Source organism: Aplysia californica, unplaced genomic scaffold (genome assembly GCF_000002075.1).
Source record: "Aplysia californica isolate F4 #8 unplaced genomic scaffold, AplCal3.0 scaffold00308, whole genome shotgun sequence".
Taxonomy (NCBI): Eukaryota; Metazoa; Mollusca; class Gastropoda; order Aplysiida; family Aplysiidae; genus Aplysia; species Aplysia californica.
Genome location: NW_004797578.1, coordinates 580,913 through 594,943, shown reverse-complemented (window position 1 = coordinate 594,943; position 14,031 = coordinate 580,913). Strand labels below are relative to the sequence as shown.

At 37.9% G+C, this 14,031-nt stretch overlaps 1 protein-coding gene across 1 annotated transcript in view; it reads right to left on the bottom strand.

The window, feature by feature from the left end:
• LOC101860179 (tyrosine-protein kinase HTK16) overlaps positions 1-13,728 on the bottom strand; it is a 49,773-nt gene extending 36,045 nt beyond the window's left edge. The window contains exons 1-6 of the mRNA XM_035970699.1: positions 13,297-13,728; positions 6,060-6,239; positions 3,982-4,161; positions 2,223-2,366; positions 1,328-1,399; positions 117-232 (exon numbers count right to left, since the gene is read on the bottom strand). Coding sequence (XP_035826592.1) covers positions 117-232; positions 1,328-1,399; positions 2,223-2,366; positions 3,982-4,161; positions 6,060-6,234 — 687 coding nt within the window. The 5' untranslated portion in view covers positions 6,235-6,239; positions 13,297-13,728. The remainder of the gene's footprint in view (positions 1-116; positions 233-1,327; positions 1,400-2,222; positions 2,367-3,981; positions 4,162-6,059; positions 6,240-13,296) is intronic.
• Between the last annotated feature and the right edge of the window lie 303 nt (positions 13,729-14,031).

Sequence of the window (14,031 nt, the reverse complement as noted above, 5' to 3'; positions counted from 1 at the left end):
TTTTTAAATCGAAAGCAATGAAAATGAACAGGTTTTAAAATTGACGAGTGCCTGATTTCACCGCGTCGTGACACAACTCTCAACAAATTCTTAGATTCCATTGTCTTTTTACATACATGTAAAGGCGTGGCCCCATCAGCGTCTCTGGTCTTGATATCAGCGTGATGTCCTAAGAGAAGCGATACGATGCTGTCATACCCTCCGGAAGCTGCAATGTGCATTGCTGTGGAACCTAAAAATCAAGTACAGAAAAAACCCATTACTGTAGTGTCTTTAGGGTTCCTCAAATGTCATTTAGCTAAATCATTTTCAAAGAACAGTTAAGCCTGCTTTGACAAATACCTGTCCAAAACAATCAACTGTACAAATACTCCCCCCTGAATTTTGCATACATTATAACGACACTGTTCTAGAGAACCACCTATCTAATATGACCTTTTTTTTTTTTTCTTCTTGACAATGAATGGCCCTCTTCGACAAGCTCAATTGTGAATCAACATTCCTAGACACACTACCTTGATCAAACTAATACAAACAATTTTGTATAACATGACTCATCTTTTTGGGAGGCACATCAACCTAGAAGAATTTTAAAAGCTCAAGAATTTTCGGATGACATCAGCATCTTCATGAAAGTGCCTTTCTTAATTAATTGAGTTCATGACACATTTTTGAAATTCACAAGAGAAAAAAAAAAGACGTTAAAAACAACAGTGGCCTAAAACCCATTGCATTAAAATTCTGTTTAAAATTTGGATATGCAAGACAGCCATTTTGCCTCATCAACAGAATAAGACAAGAGTCCTACAATGCCCAACACCCTTCAGTCATATATAAGTGGCAAAAAAAAAACTGCTTAAAGATTGAGATAAAAGTTCTCTGAACTCTCTCAAATCAAAATGTCAAAATATCAGTGACAAAAATAATGTCTTTTTTTCCTTTCTAAAGAGATAAACGCACTCAACAAAAATGATGTTATAACAAAAATAACTGGCTAAGTTGCTATCAGTAAAGCAAAGCCAGGCAACCCTTACAGGACAGATAACAAGCCTTCACACAAAAAAGATAAACACCACAGTTTACGTAGTATCATGGCTTATAAAAACAAATAATGTTTCCCTTCGGATCAGAAATGCTACAGACAGACTCAATCATAAAGACGGTATTAAGGATATGTCATTGTGTTTAAAGATTTTGATGCTTGCGAATTGGTCTGTAATTCTGATAGGTCAGTTGAAATTTTTTATTCCAGATCAAAAGCGGACTGGAACAGCGTGAAAAGAAAAAGGGTTGCTTTTAGGTCTGCATATGAATCAGAAACACCCACCAGCTTCATTCTTGGCGTCAATGTCAGGGCAAAGTGGGTGTGATAAGGTTTTCTTGACTAAGTCCTCACGATCTGAGGAGATAACAACAGAATTATAAAAAAACAAAAAACGACAACAGCAACAACAACAAACCACAAGCACTGCAACTTTCAGTTATCAATGAAGACAAATGGGTCAGTTCTCAGACTGAGCTGCAGTCTAAGCTAGTCCCACATGTTTTCTTTTGTTTTAGCAAGCATTTATGGTGCTTGCAACACAATTAGGTCACCTAGGTGCCAAAGATAATCTGTGTTATAAGGGACGAACAAACATAAAAAAGGAGAGAAAAAGGATGATAGATGTTTGATAGGAAAAAAGGAGCAAACCACACCAGAGTGCCCAGCAATCACCCATGTCCTACATGTTTGCAATTGCATCAAGGGCAAAAATATAAAAGAAAAGCTGGTATTTGAAAAAAAAACAACCAAAGAACCTCATAGCAATACTACCTGCTGCATTAACAATGAATTTTGCCCACAGCATTATTCATTTAAAATGTTCACTGACACCTTACACACAGCAAAATAGAAAACCTGGGGCTAAAAATGTTGGTTGCTTGGTTCATTATCACAGTGTATCCATGAAAAAATCATAGAAGATTTAAAAATTTGCCCACATCTTGAATCAAATGATCTATTCCATACAATTTTCTGAAAACCAAATTTGATAAACTATTTGGAAAAAAGCCCCTTATCAAAAATCTTCCTAAAGTTTAAGATCACATTTTTGTTACCAATAACAAGAAAAAGAGGCAAGTAAATATGAAAATCATTTTTTAATTTTAACCACTCACAAAGCAATACAAATTTACTGTAAAAATAGAGTAACTAGAGTAAGTTGACAGCAATCACTTACTTTCTTTGACGAGGAAATGCAGAAAATTGTTTGGCCCCACCCTGCGGACTTTGGCAGGGGGTAGCTTGCCTTTGCAAAGTCTGGTGAGTTTTGTGGGCAGTCTGTCACAGACATCCATATAATGTTCTATAAGCTTGTCTAAACCTGGGGAGGTGTGACCAAAAACAATGATCATGAATTTAGTTCTTTTACATATGTGAGCCAAGCTGACAAAATGAATTATTTCTCGGATTTTATCCTCTGTGGAAATATGTGCGTCAAATTTACAAGTTGAGTTTGTATAATTTATTTGCATGAAATGATAAAAGAAATTAGAGATTTGAAGAAAATGACATTAGTTGAAAATCTACCTGGAAAAAAACACTGAAGTCGATTTTCAATCGACATTTTCATTTACAGATTGCAAGAAGTAACACATTTTGTCAGCACACCTGACATGTCATTACAAACAAAATTAGAGAGGCGGTTTCTTTCTTTTTTTTCTTTTTTTTCTTTTTTTTATTTATTATAGTTCATTGTGCACATTTTCACAGAAAAAAAAAAAACAACCTCTAATATGGTATTGAGTAAAAAATTGCACAAGACCAGAAACATCTGACTGTCAATCAAGAACAATGACAACATAAAAAAAGGAAAAAACAAACTGAATCTCTACAGTTATTACGAACAATGACAAACATTGCCCCCAATTAATCAAGACATAAATAACACAATCATCAATTCACAAAAAACAACTTACAAGCAATACAACACTGTGCACTCCACCTCCTAACACCTTTTTAACGTTTCTGTATTTCCCTTCCATTTCTTTGTATAGAAAACTTTGGTTTCTTCAATGATCAATGTCCCAACTCCTTTTATTCTGAAAAAGACATATTGCTATTACAACAGACCATCAACTCAAACACCACCCATACCCTCGTATCTTTTTTTGTTTTATTAAGAGTTTAACGCCAGAGGTGTTACAAGAGAGTAACAAACACAAAAAAGAAGGAGGGGAGATAAAGACGATAGATTTTTTAAAGGAAAAAAGGAGCAAACCACACCAGAGCACCCGCCAACCACCCACTACCCTCGTAGCTGTGGTTGACACAACCATCAAAAACACAGGACATTAGGCATTGCTTATTTCCCCCCAGCACCAAGCAAAACCAGATTATCTCTCAAAATGCCACACACTCCTAATCTCTCTACCCTGTTCCCAGCCATACAAATTTGAGCACACACACACACATTGTCACCATACTCCTGCTGTCAGCCCTAAGCAGCGTTACTGGCAAATCAACTGATCTGCTGAATACTACAAGTGTTGCATCCTCAAGGAAAGTGCTGTGCCTAAAAGCAAATGACCTAACAAAATGCTAAAGCTATCAAGGGGAACAATTCACGTAATTCCAAGGAGGTGTACAAAGCACATCCTTTGTGATTCTCCTTAAACCCTTACACAGTTCAACACCTGCCTATTTCAACCAATCTCCGAGCTCTCCCAACATCGTTGGTTCAACCAGAGCATGCTGAGCGCCTTGTCATCAAATAATTCTTTCATTTAATAGAGCACACACAAGAGGAATATGTATTAGGAAATTATGTTAAACAACAGAAATCTTGACACTGTACCAGTCTCTCAAACAGTAAACTTACAACAGGTCTCAAAATGGTAAAAGCTGCCTGAATCTAACATTGTTCAATGAAGCTCAAATTCAACACAAAACAAACAAAATTGAGCCCTAAACAAATATTTCGTGGGCTCTTGTCTCACCTTGTATAACAGGGCCTCCCTCAATGCAGAAGAAAATTTCTTTGACTCTCTTAATGTAGAAGTGGTAGCACTGGGAGTCGTGCAGGAAAGACAGGGCAAAGTCAACATCAGACCCAGTCTGATCACGTACCAGGAAAGTACCATCCGTACTCGTACTTGTGTCTGGAGAACGCTGAAGCACTGAAATGTCAGGGCATAAAATATCTCAGGCATAATAAAGGGTACCATTCACTTTTAATTGCCAATTCAAATAATTTGAAGTGTTTTTGGCAGTTCTTTGTTAAATGTTAAAAGTTCTTTTTAAATTTCCTTGTATATTTTACATACCCAGTTTAAAATTAATGACAATTCATGATAAACTCAAACATCTTTGAGACACATCATTCACCTTACACTACACTAAGAATCAGGGATGCAAACAGGTTTTGAAAAAAAAAGCTGGAAAATATATGGCGCGTGCGCACTGACTGAAATAAGAATACAGTGAGACTAAATTATATTTGTTTCTTTCCCTCTATTACAACAAATGATCTCTATTATAATATGTAATGTTTATAGTAGACTTTTGTTAAAAACTGGGGCCCAAATGGCAAGTCGGTCGGAAAAAGTCGGAAGATTTACATCCCTGATGAATATCTCATATCTTATTAAACAAACTTACACATTTTTTTGTTTTCAGTTTTAGTAGAGGTTTTATGGCGCTCGCAACTTCATAAGGTTATATGTGCGCCAAGGGGTGGATGTCAACAGAGAAATCCTTACAGGGAATTAGACTTACTCTGCTCACCTCTCAAGCTTCAACAGCACAAAGTCTGCTTCGACTACTATCAATGCTCCCCAGAAAGAGCGGGCCACAAGAGTGTGACAAACATAGAAAAGAAGTAGAGGAAAATGACGACAGTAAGGATTAGGAAAGAAAAAGCAGGAGTGTCCTGTTGCAGTTCAGGCACAGTCATGAGTATGACATTGATGAATCAGGCCATATACAATTATAATTCTACTGTGCATAAGAACAGGTTAATGTCCCCCCTTTAACCCTTCCAGCCCCACGCAGGTATATTTTCAGCAGCGCTTGTACCTTCCACCGTCATGGGGGTACCAAATTAGCGCATTTTTCAAAATTAGCTAACCTAATTCAACTTTAATTTTCATAGCATTTGTTCATTTACCTTTAAAAATAGTTATAGTTATATATGTTATTATCTAAACCTCACTACAAAGATATTACATAACTTTTTAGAATGCATGCCTCTTTTCCTGAAATACTTCTGTATAGGCTGGGACTGGGGTTTCTGAATGCACAAAAATGGCTGGGCCTGGAAGGGTTAAGAATGACCTGAAGACACTTCAGTCAGTAGCACCGCCCCGGGGGGTGAAACTTAGACATTTAAAAATCGAACGAGCCATATATGCATGTTAATACGCAACAAAGATATCAAACATACTGTAAAAAGCTTTGTGGCAAAAATGGATGGCAACATCATTAACTCACCCAACCCTAACCCTGATAATATCGATATGAGCACGCAACGCTCCAACCCTAACTCTGACAGTATTGGTATGGAAAATCTCGCTCTCATGACTGAAAACACTACTTTTGTGTGAAGCAGACTAGAGCCTGATTAGAAGAGTAACCATTTTTCGTTAGAAACAGACTATGACAAGAAGTGCAAGCCCAAATTTTGAACAAAGAGAGCTATACATTCGTGAACCATGTGAGGGGGTGCGAAATTTGAACGCACTTCCTTTCTTCGCTTTTTGTTCACTTTTTGACTCTATATATAGACCTTCTTCCACGGAGTATTGCATAAAAACTATGACATATTTAGCTTTCAAATTTTTAATACACACAAATAAAGGGATGGATAAAATGAGTACAGCATTTAAAGGGGTTTTTTTCTTCAATTTTTTAAAAGGTGGAAAAAAATCTCTAGGGAAAACTGACAACCCAGAAGTGTAGGCCTAGGGTTGATTGAGTTAAATAATCATATTCATGTCTGCTCTATACTCTACAAATGACAACAACAACAAAATGATGCGCTTTCGAATTGTTTCTTTCAGATAAAATTCAGTATTACCTTCATGTAAAATATTCTCAGCAGCACTTCTTGACATCTTCCCATGGTACCACATTGCAGTCAGGTCATCTGCATCACATTTTTCTTTATCTGATTTCAGCGACGAAAGGAAATTAGCTGGGTTGCTGATGAGATTCAGAGTGCTATTCACATAGATATCATCTGTGCCAGCCATTTTACCTGGAAAATAAAGGTTAATCAAAATGCCACTAACATAAAATACCAAAAAAAGAAATGAAAATAGTGTGAAGTGCCTGTACATACTCAAAAAAAAGATTTTGCAGAGAATACCAGATGCACTTGCAATTTTCAGAAGTTCCTGCTTCGAGTGATTTATTAACCCTTACAGCACAGGGCTATTTTTATCCATCACTTCCCTCTGGTCTAGACAATACTGGAGTCCTAAAGGCCAAGCCAATACTGACTGTATATACATGTAATATATAGAAATTCTTTGTAGATATAATTATTAAAGAATTTCTTTTCTGCTTTTGTTTGATCTTTCAGAAGAACATACATATGTGAGGCAGTGTGGTGAAATCAAGCATTTTTCTGCAAGTTTGGCAATTTTTATCGAATTTTTGTTTTTTGGCTTGACATCATTGTTGTCCAATTAAGAACATATGTCTGGGTGGATTTTACCTAAAAACAATGATTAACCTCTTCGCTGCCACACCCGTAGAATTTATTGGCCTGAACCGAGTAGCGCTGTGCCTATGGGACTTCCCGCTGTTTCACAACATCCTTTTCTATTGTTGCATATATGAACAAGGAAGAACAGCATGCTGATGACTCCATAGAGATGTGAAGAAGAGGTAAAAATATACTTGTCATAATGGATTGTCATAATGTTATGAACAAACATTTTGCTCATGAATGAAACCTCACACCTTGTAATCTGCAGCTGTTTTGGGGTGTATTTTTAATTTTAACCCAAGTGAAAGATGTATTAGAGCTTGCTTACATTCTGATATTTTATGTCATAAGCGTAGGTGTGTATTTTAATAAGTATTTTACTAGTGTAGTATTGGTTATGAACTAACAACGTATCCATTTTATATATATATATATATACATATTTTGAAGGCTTTTCAGTGTTAATAAACCTTAAAAACATGCACACAGATACATATTATGATTATGAGGAGAGTTTCATTTAATAAAAGGAAAGTATCAAACTAAGCGAATGACAGATCAAATTAATTTTTACGTCAAAACTGAAATTTGCCATACAGTTTATGAATGAATCATTAAATGAATTCTGAGGGTGTTTTAGTGTATAAACTTTGAATTCTTCCGACATGATGCATATTTTGAGAGGGGGGGGTCTCATAAATGAAAACCATTTTATATGTGAATGACAGGACCTTCTCAGAGCAGGCATTGGAGGCTGGATCAGACCAGCTCATCTTGATAAACTTGCCTCGGGACCGGTCCTTATCTTATCGAGGATCAATGCGAAAAGTGACCATTAAATGCGATAAGCGGTGATAGGCAGATGCTTTAACACTAATACGTATACAATTAATGGAACATTCTTGAAATATGCTTTTGCATGCCAATAGTGTCATGTGTGTAGTTTGTAGCCGTCTAATCTCCTAACTTCTTCATTGTTTTATTCAGTGCACGTTCTTTTCATCAGGATACATTTTTACTACACTCAATTGTAAGGATTAAGTTTGTGCTTATTTTATGTGTTTTACTGTTCAGCCCAGATTCTAGTTTTCTTTTATCTTGAATCTTATTGTAATTGTGAAAAAGTTTTCAGCTGGAACATACGTCTCAGTTTCAGCATAATGAACCGTTTGAGCAACATTTCAACATGGTAAAAAAGGGCAGCGTATGAGGCTGTAGAAGTGGTTATCGGCCAAAACGGAGATGGCAAAATAACAATATTACAGATTTCTAAAAGATTTTTTTTTAAAGCAAGCGGGTCAAAAGTGTCCCAAATAAATTAATCGTAGAAGATGTCACTGATTATAAGGGAGTTTTCTCTCTGCACTTCCCACCCAATGTACCTTTGGTACAGGCTGGAAGATTTATTTATAGTGCCCACAGAGCCATCATCAATATTTCCAGAAGTACCAACACCATGGCACACCAGCTCCAAAAGAGAGCAACTACAAAAAGTTCAGCTTCTTCTAGAGCGGCTGATATTGATGGATGTAATGAGCGTATTCAAAGATAGATGCCTTCAAGCTTGATTCATTTTTAACAAAACAATAGAAATGAAGCTGACAGCCATTGGCAATGTTACAAAGAGCAATGATTATGATACATTTTTTCTTGCTCAGCAGAACTCGAGATGGCCCTGTTTCTGCATTTTCCATGTATTTTATCGTTGTTCGCCATACCCATGACCACGTGAAAGAGCAAAGTGTTTCACAGAATGAAGGACTGGCGGACTGGCGAATAAAAAAATTGCAAAGCTGCCATCCCAATCATGCAAACAGTAACTTTTTCAGAGGTAAGAGACTGCTTTTTTTATCTACAGCTGATTGGGTTCAGTTACATGCACCATTTGAAGAGCGATGTGTGTGTGTGTGTGTGTGTGTGTGTGTGTGTGTGTGTGTGTGTGTGTGTGAATCAAAACAAAATTCTCTTTCATATAAAACATGTAGAATGAAAACAATGTCTCTTGCATATGTTGCATGTGAAGAACACGGTCTGTATTTCATCATAAAACGTGAACGTTTAGTAATTCCTTTCTATGTTGATGAATTGATACGTTCTGTCACTGATGTGATCTTTCTTTGTTTTATAAGAGCAGATAACTCTCACAAAAAAACAGCAACAACAAAAATGCATTGACTTAAAGTAAAGTTCGTTGTCGGCCAGTCTAGTGAGTACAGTGCAAGAATGCTCCATCACCCGCTCCAGCGCACTTATCTATCGCCGCTTTTCACACTGACCCTCCGTAAACGTGGCCGGCCTACAATACCGGAGCCAACTGTCTGGGATACGGGGCTGTAGTGAGAAGGCCTAGGCCCAAGCACAGAATAAAATTTTTCATAGTTATAAACAAAACAGGGTGACATAATGGTTATGAACGAACCAGTAATTTATTCATAAAAAACATGTCCTTTGATCAGTTTGCCTCGAAAAATAATTAAGTGGTCTTTTATATTCAGTTGGCTGCTATAATAATAGACCAGGCGTCACCAGGGTGTTATTTTTACGGACAATTCTCTAGTCGATAAAGCTTGACTTAATTGGAATATAATAATATAGTTTTTTGGCCACTTATTGTTCATTCATGACCATTACTATTATAATGACACAAGAAAGTAGTTTTATGAAAAATTAATACAGGCCTACCTAATGACTAATGCAATAAAGTTTAAAGTTAAAGTTAGCCTAAAGATTTAGCTAGATAGGCCGATAGGCCGTCTGTAACTCGTATAGGATGCCCCATGTATAAATATATAATAAGTACAAAAGATGAATTCATATTCAAGTATTTCACTCTTTCTAAGACAAACTGAGAGGAGATCACTGCTTTTCATTTTGATTGACTTTAGTTTGTTTTGAAGTTTTTTGCTTTCCGAGCGTCTATGGAAACTGGGCACGTAGCCCCAGTCTTCGTACACGGTAACCGGAAGGTCCACCTCGTTCTAGTTCTACCAAACATTCTGTATAATATAACAAGATGGTTCACTCTTCTCTTCGAACCAATTACAAAAGTCTCCTCAAAATCCGGTGGCACCCCCTTAGAAAAATCGCCCGCTTTGCGAACAGAGATACAGTACTTGTGTGGAAAAAATTCAAAGCGAAACTAACAAGTTTTTGTATAGATTATAATTAAAGTTTCAGAATAACGCCTTTTAAAATGGTTATGCTGACAAAAATCCTACTCAGGTGGAAGTGACGACAGTCTTCTTTGTTTAATTCGGCTTTAGAACGAAGAGTCAAGAGGTCATTAAAATAAAATAAACCCAAAACTCAGCACTGAGCGAACCGGAACAGCTGATGTACAAGGGGGTGCTATCCTATTCTTCTTCTAGAGAAACAAAAGAGAGCCTCAAAACAAATACTGCACCAATGTGCGGACTTCCACTGATACTTTTTTGGCCGAGTGAACTATTTTATTATGTACAATCTTCGGTTCTACACACAAAAGTATCATGTTGTTCGACTCGCCATGTTGTGTGTGCATTGTGCGAACTCCGAAATTCTCCGACGTGTGCATTGTGGGAGGCCACGTTGTTTGACAATGGCAGGGCTCCCCTTTTCAAGCCAACTTAAAAGGTTCCTTCACCCTTTAGTTTACTGTCTAAAGGGGTATTTTTAAAAACCCTTGTTTTAGAAACTTTAAGGGTAAAAGTCAATATATCCCATAATTTTATAGTAAGATTTTTTCCTAGTAAACATTTAACTCACACGCACATTCACACAAGACACACACAGAGTGACCATGACAGTGATAGAATGCTAACGATTTTTAATTAACTAAAGAAATCAATGAGTACTATACTGTCCCCGTAGGATTATGTGATTGTGCGGACGCGGCGCGGCCGCGTTTTTTCGTGTAATTCTGCAACATTTGCATAATTTTGGATTTCCCGCATTTTTTCACCTTTTTTACACAAAACAATTAACTAGCGCCTCGTCATGTGACAAAAGGGAAGTAATCACCGTAATAAGTCTCATTTAATTGACAAGATGGTTATTTCCCTTGTTAGAAGATCTTGGTTATGGGTTTGGGATTTTGTTCCTTGAGCATGTGTTCAATTTTTAAATCCATCAAAAGTTGTTGTTCTCATGTCTGCTGATGTTTCATGTTTGACAGGCACCCCTTGTTTTAGTAATGTGCCAGCATCAGAGGTCCAGATGTCCTTTTTTTTTTTTAAAATCTAGATCTACAGCTGAAAGTTACAGAGATTATAATTTTTGGTTGTTGTTTTTTTCTGACTGATGGGTATTGTTTTCTTTCCAAATACACAACAAATTACTGATATTGATATGTTCTGTTTCCTATTTTTCTGTGCATAAAACATGAAAATCATGAAAATTCGTGTTGAAAAATTTAACATGTCGCGAATGGTGTTACGGTAACTTGCATAATTTTTGCATAATTTTGCTTCTTTTTTTGTGTGCATAATTTGGCCATTTAAATTTGCATAATTCTACGGGGACAGAATATTGACTAGAATTAGAATCAGAGTTGTGTCCATTTGGAGGGGGGAAGAGTGGTGGATGTTGAGCAGTTAGGCATATCAAAAATAAAATAAAGTTGACAAACCAAGAAAAATACACCTGCCACTCTATGAAATCTAAATGTCAGGATCTCAGTGGGAAAAAAATTTGGGACTTGGGGAAAAAAAATCGGGAACAAAGACAAATCACCTAGGTCACCGCCAAGCTGACTTAAAAAATTTCAAGGGGTGTCCATTATTATATCCATGTTATATTCCCTCTGCGCACACGCGCATGGGTGTTGTGTACGTTGTGTTAGAGCATGCGAACGCGTGCCTGTGTGTGTTATATATATTTTTTTTTTTTTAAATCCGGAAGCATCACATAAAAGTCTCCTAGTCCAAGTGTTTTACACCCCCCCACCCGATAAGTCCCGAAAGACGCTCCAATCGGGGCGCATGAACTTAAATTGACAACGGACGATCCCCAACACACGCGAAACTCACATGCCGAAGTCATGTCACGTGGTGCGAATGAGCGATTGAAACAGTTTTACTGACAGGTCTTGATGACGGGCCCGACTAACTAGAACTCAAAGCATATTCTGGCGAAAGTAGATGGTGTGCACTGAAAACACCAGCAAATGTCTTAAGTCAGAATGCCAAATCAATAACTACTTCCATAAATAGTTGAAATAACACGTGTGAGCAAAGATCCAACACAACTTTTGGTGAGTCACCTACAAATTCGACACACAGATATTTAAGAAAATAGCGCTCCGAGTTTCTGCTGACAAAAACGGGTACTTCCAACTACAGAAAAGAAGAAGGCAGAGTAAGATTTTACAAAAATCCAGCGCAACAGACGGAACAAAAAATCATTTTTTAAAAATCGGGTACACGCGATCAAAATCGGGAAAACTGGGATGATTGAGATTTAGGGCAGGGATGAGTGGCAGGTTTGGAAAATAAACTGATTCATTATTATTCTTCAGAGCCAGCCCCGAGTTCACATTCTAGTCTTTCCAGACATTCGATGGTGGACAATTCGTTTACTAGTGTTTTAAGAAGGACGGGGACAATCTCACAGCAGGGGTAAACTCAAGGCACGACACCAACAAATGCGAGCGACCAGAATTTGGGCAGAGCTTCTCTGCTGAAACCAGCTGGAGTTGCGGGAAACTGTGCGCAACTAAAGTAGATCTTGGTCGACTCGTCGACTTCTGAGACAGGTGACTGTCGTGCATGTGTGTGGGTGTGTTGTCAAATCATTGACTCGGCTTCAGGACAGAGAAGGGGGAAAATGATGCTTGCCAGACGCACACCACCTCTACGTTTTAAAGCGTGTATCCAAACCCCCGAAATGAAATTATAAAGTTTAAAGCTCACGCACCACCAAAACTTAAAGTGCGTAATCTGCAGGTTTAAGGACGCACATTTGTGGGTAAAGGGGAGCCCTCAAAGGCCATTTTAGCTAGCTGTTTATTTTCTTTATCCAAGTTCATAGTCATAGACACCTTGAGTAGATCTAGATGCACGACAACTTCATCTGACCCCTACAGCGGGACTTCCAGAATCCCCTTTTTTTCTAATTATAAACTATGTAAACTTTTAATTACTTTATGTTTGGGTTTAGCACTAGTTAGCAGGCCAAGGAAAGTTACGAACTTGGATGTACAGCGGGAGAGATCGAGCGACCAATATCTGGGGGAAGGGGTTGGGCGATGGGGGGGGGGGGCTGTAGGTAGGCTCCAAACAGGCAGTCAGCGATACGGCGTTGTGATAGGCCAGTCCAGTGATGAGTGGGGGGGGGGGGGGTAGCAGTTACCGTGCACCTAGCTCAAGCCACTCAAGGCCAAGGGGCCACGGACACTAAGTACCCGGTTACCAACATAGAATAGATACTGAGACTACGTGCCCGGTAACCGTGTACATAGACACTCCCATTTACTTTTCTGAGACAGTGATCGTGAGCAGCCTACTAAAACCCTGCATGCCTTAGCCTTACTACAAACTAACAAACTACAAGTACAAGTTACAATGATATTTATGTTGAATCTCTAACTCTAAGTCTAAGAATATAAGAAGTAGCACTGGCTTACCGTTAAACTTTCGATGCTGGGCTGTAGGCCCACACAACACAATGAGTCAACTGACTGAGCTTGGATGTAGCCCAAAATTGATACGAATTACTAGATAGATCTAGATTCTAGAGTCTATATTATTGGACAACAAGGAACAGACCAAGCCCCACCAAGTAAACAACCTTACACTGACTTGCGGCACAACAGCCGGTGCAAGGTTGCGAATGATGGATAGGTTGCTTCCCAGCCCGTTGAAACGAGTCTGATATAGATTAGATATCTACATATTATTAGAAGAACCCAAGGTGGGAAATTTTAATAGATCTATATATTGTAAAGATCAAACGTTTTCCTCTAGAGAAGAATCACTTATTCCCATAAAAAAATAAACATTCAGGTAGGTTTGCTTGGAAAGACAAACTTTAGGCCTACTTTCGTATTTCGCTTCCTCGTTCTATCTATGGTCACGTGATTCCATATCTGACTGACTGAGGTTTTCTTCGAAAATGATTGTATTTCCTGTGACGCCGGCTATATTTCAGGACAAACGAATGCTGACTGTGAATACCACAGAATTAGTGTAGAATTCTGTGGTGAATACTGATTCTATTGATATTTAAACCCAAAGCTCCTTCTCACTTTAAACCTTTACACAAGTCAAATATCAGTTCTTATCTATCTTTTCCCTTTTATTTGTCGTCTGTCTCCATTAAATTCCATCGTTCATGGGTAAATTGCGGTGGCAACAAACCT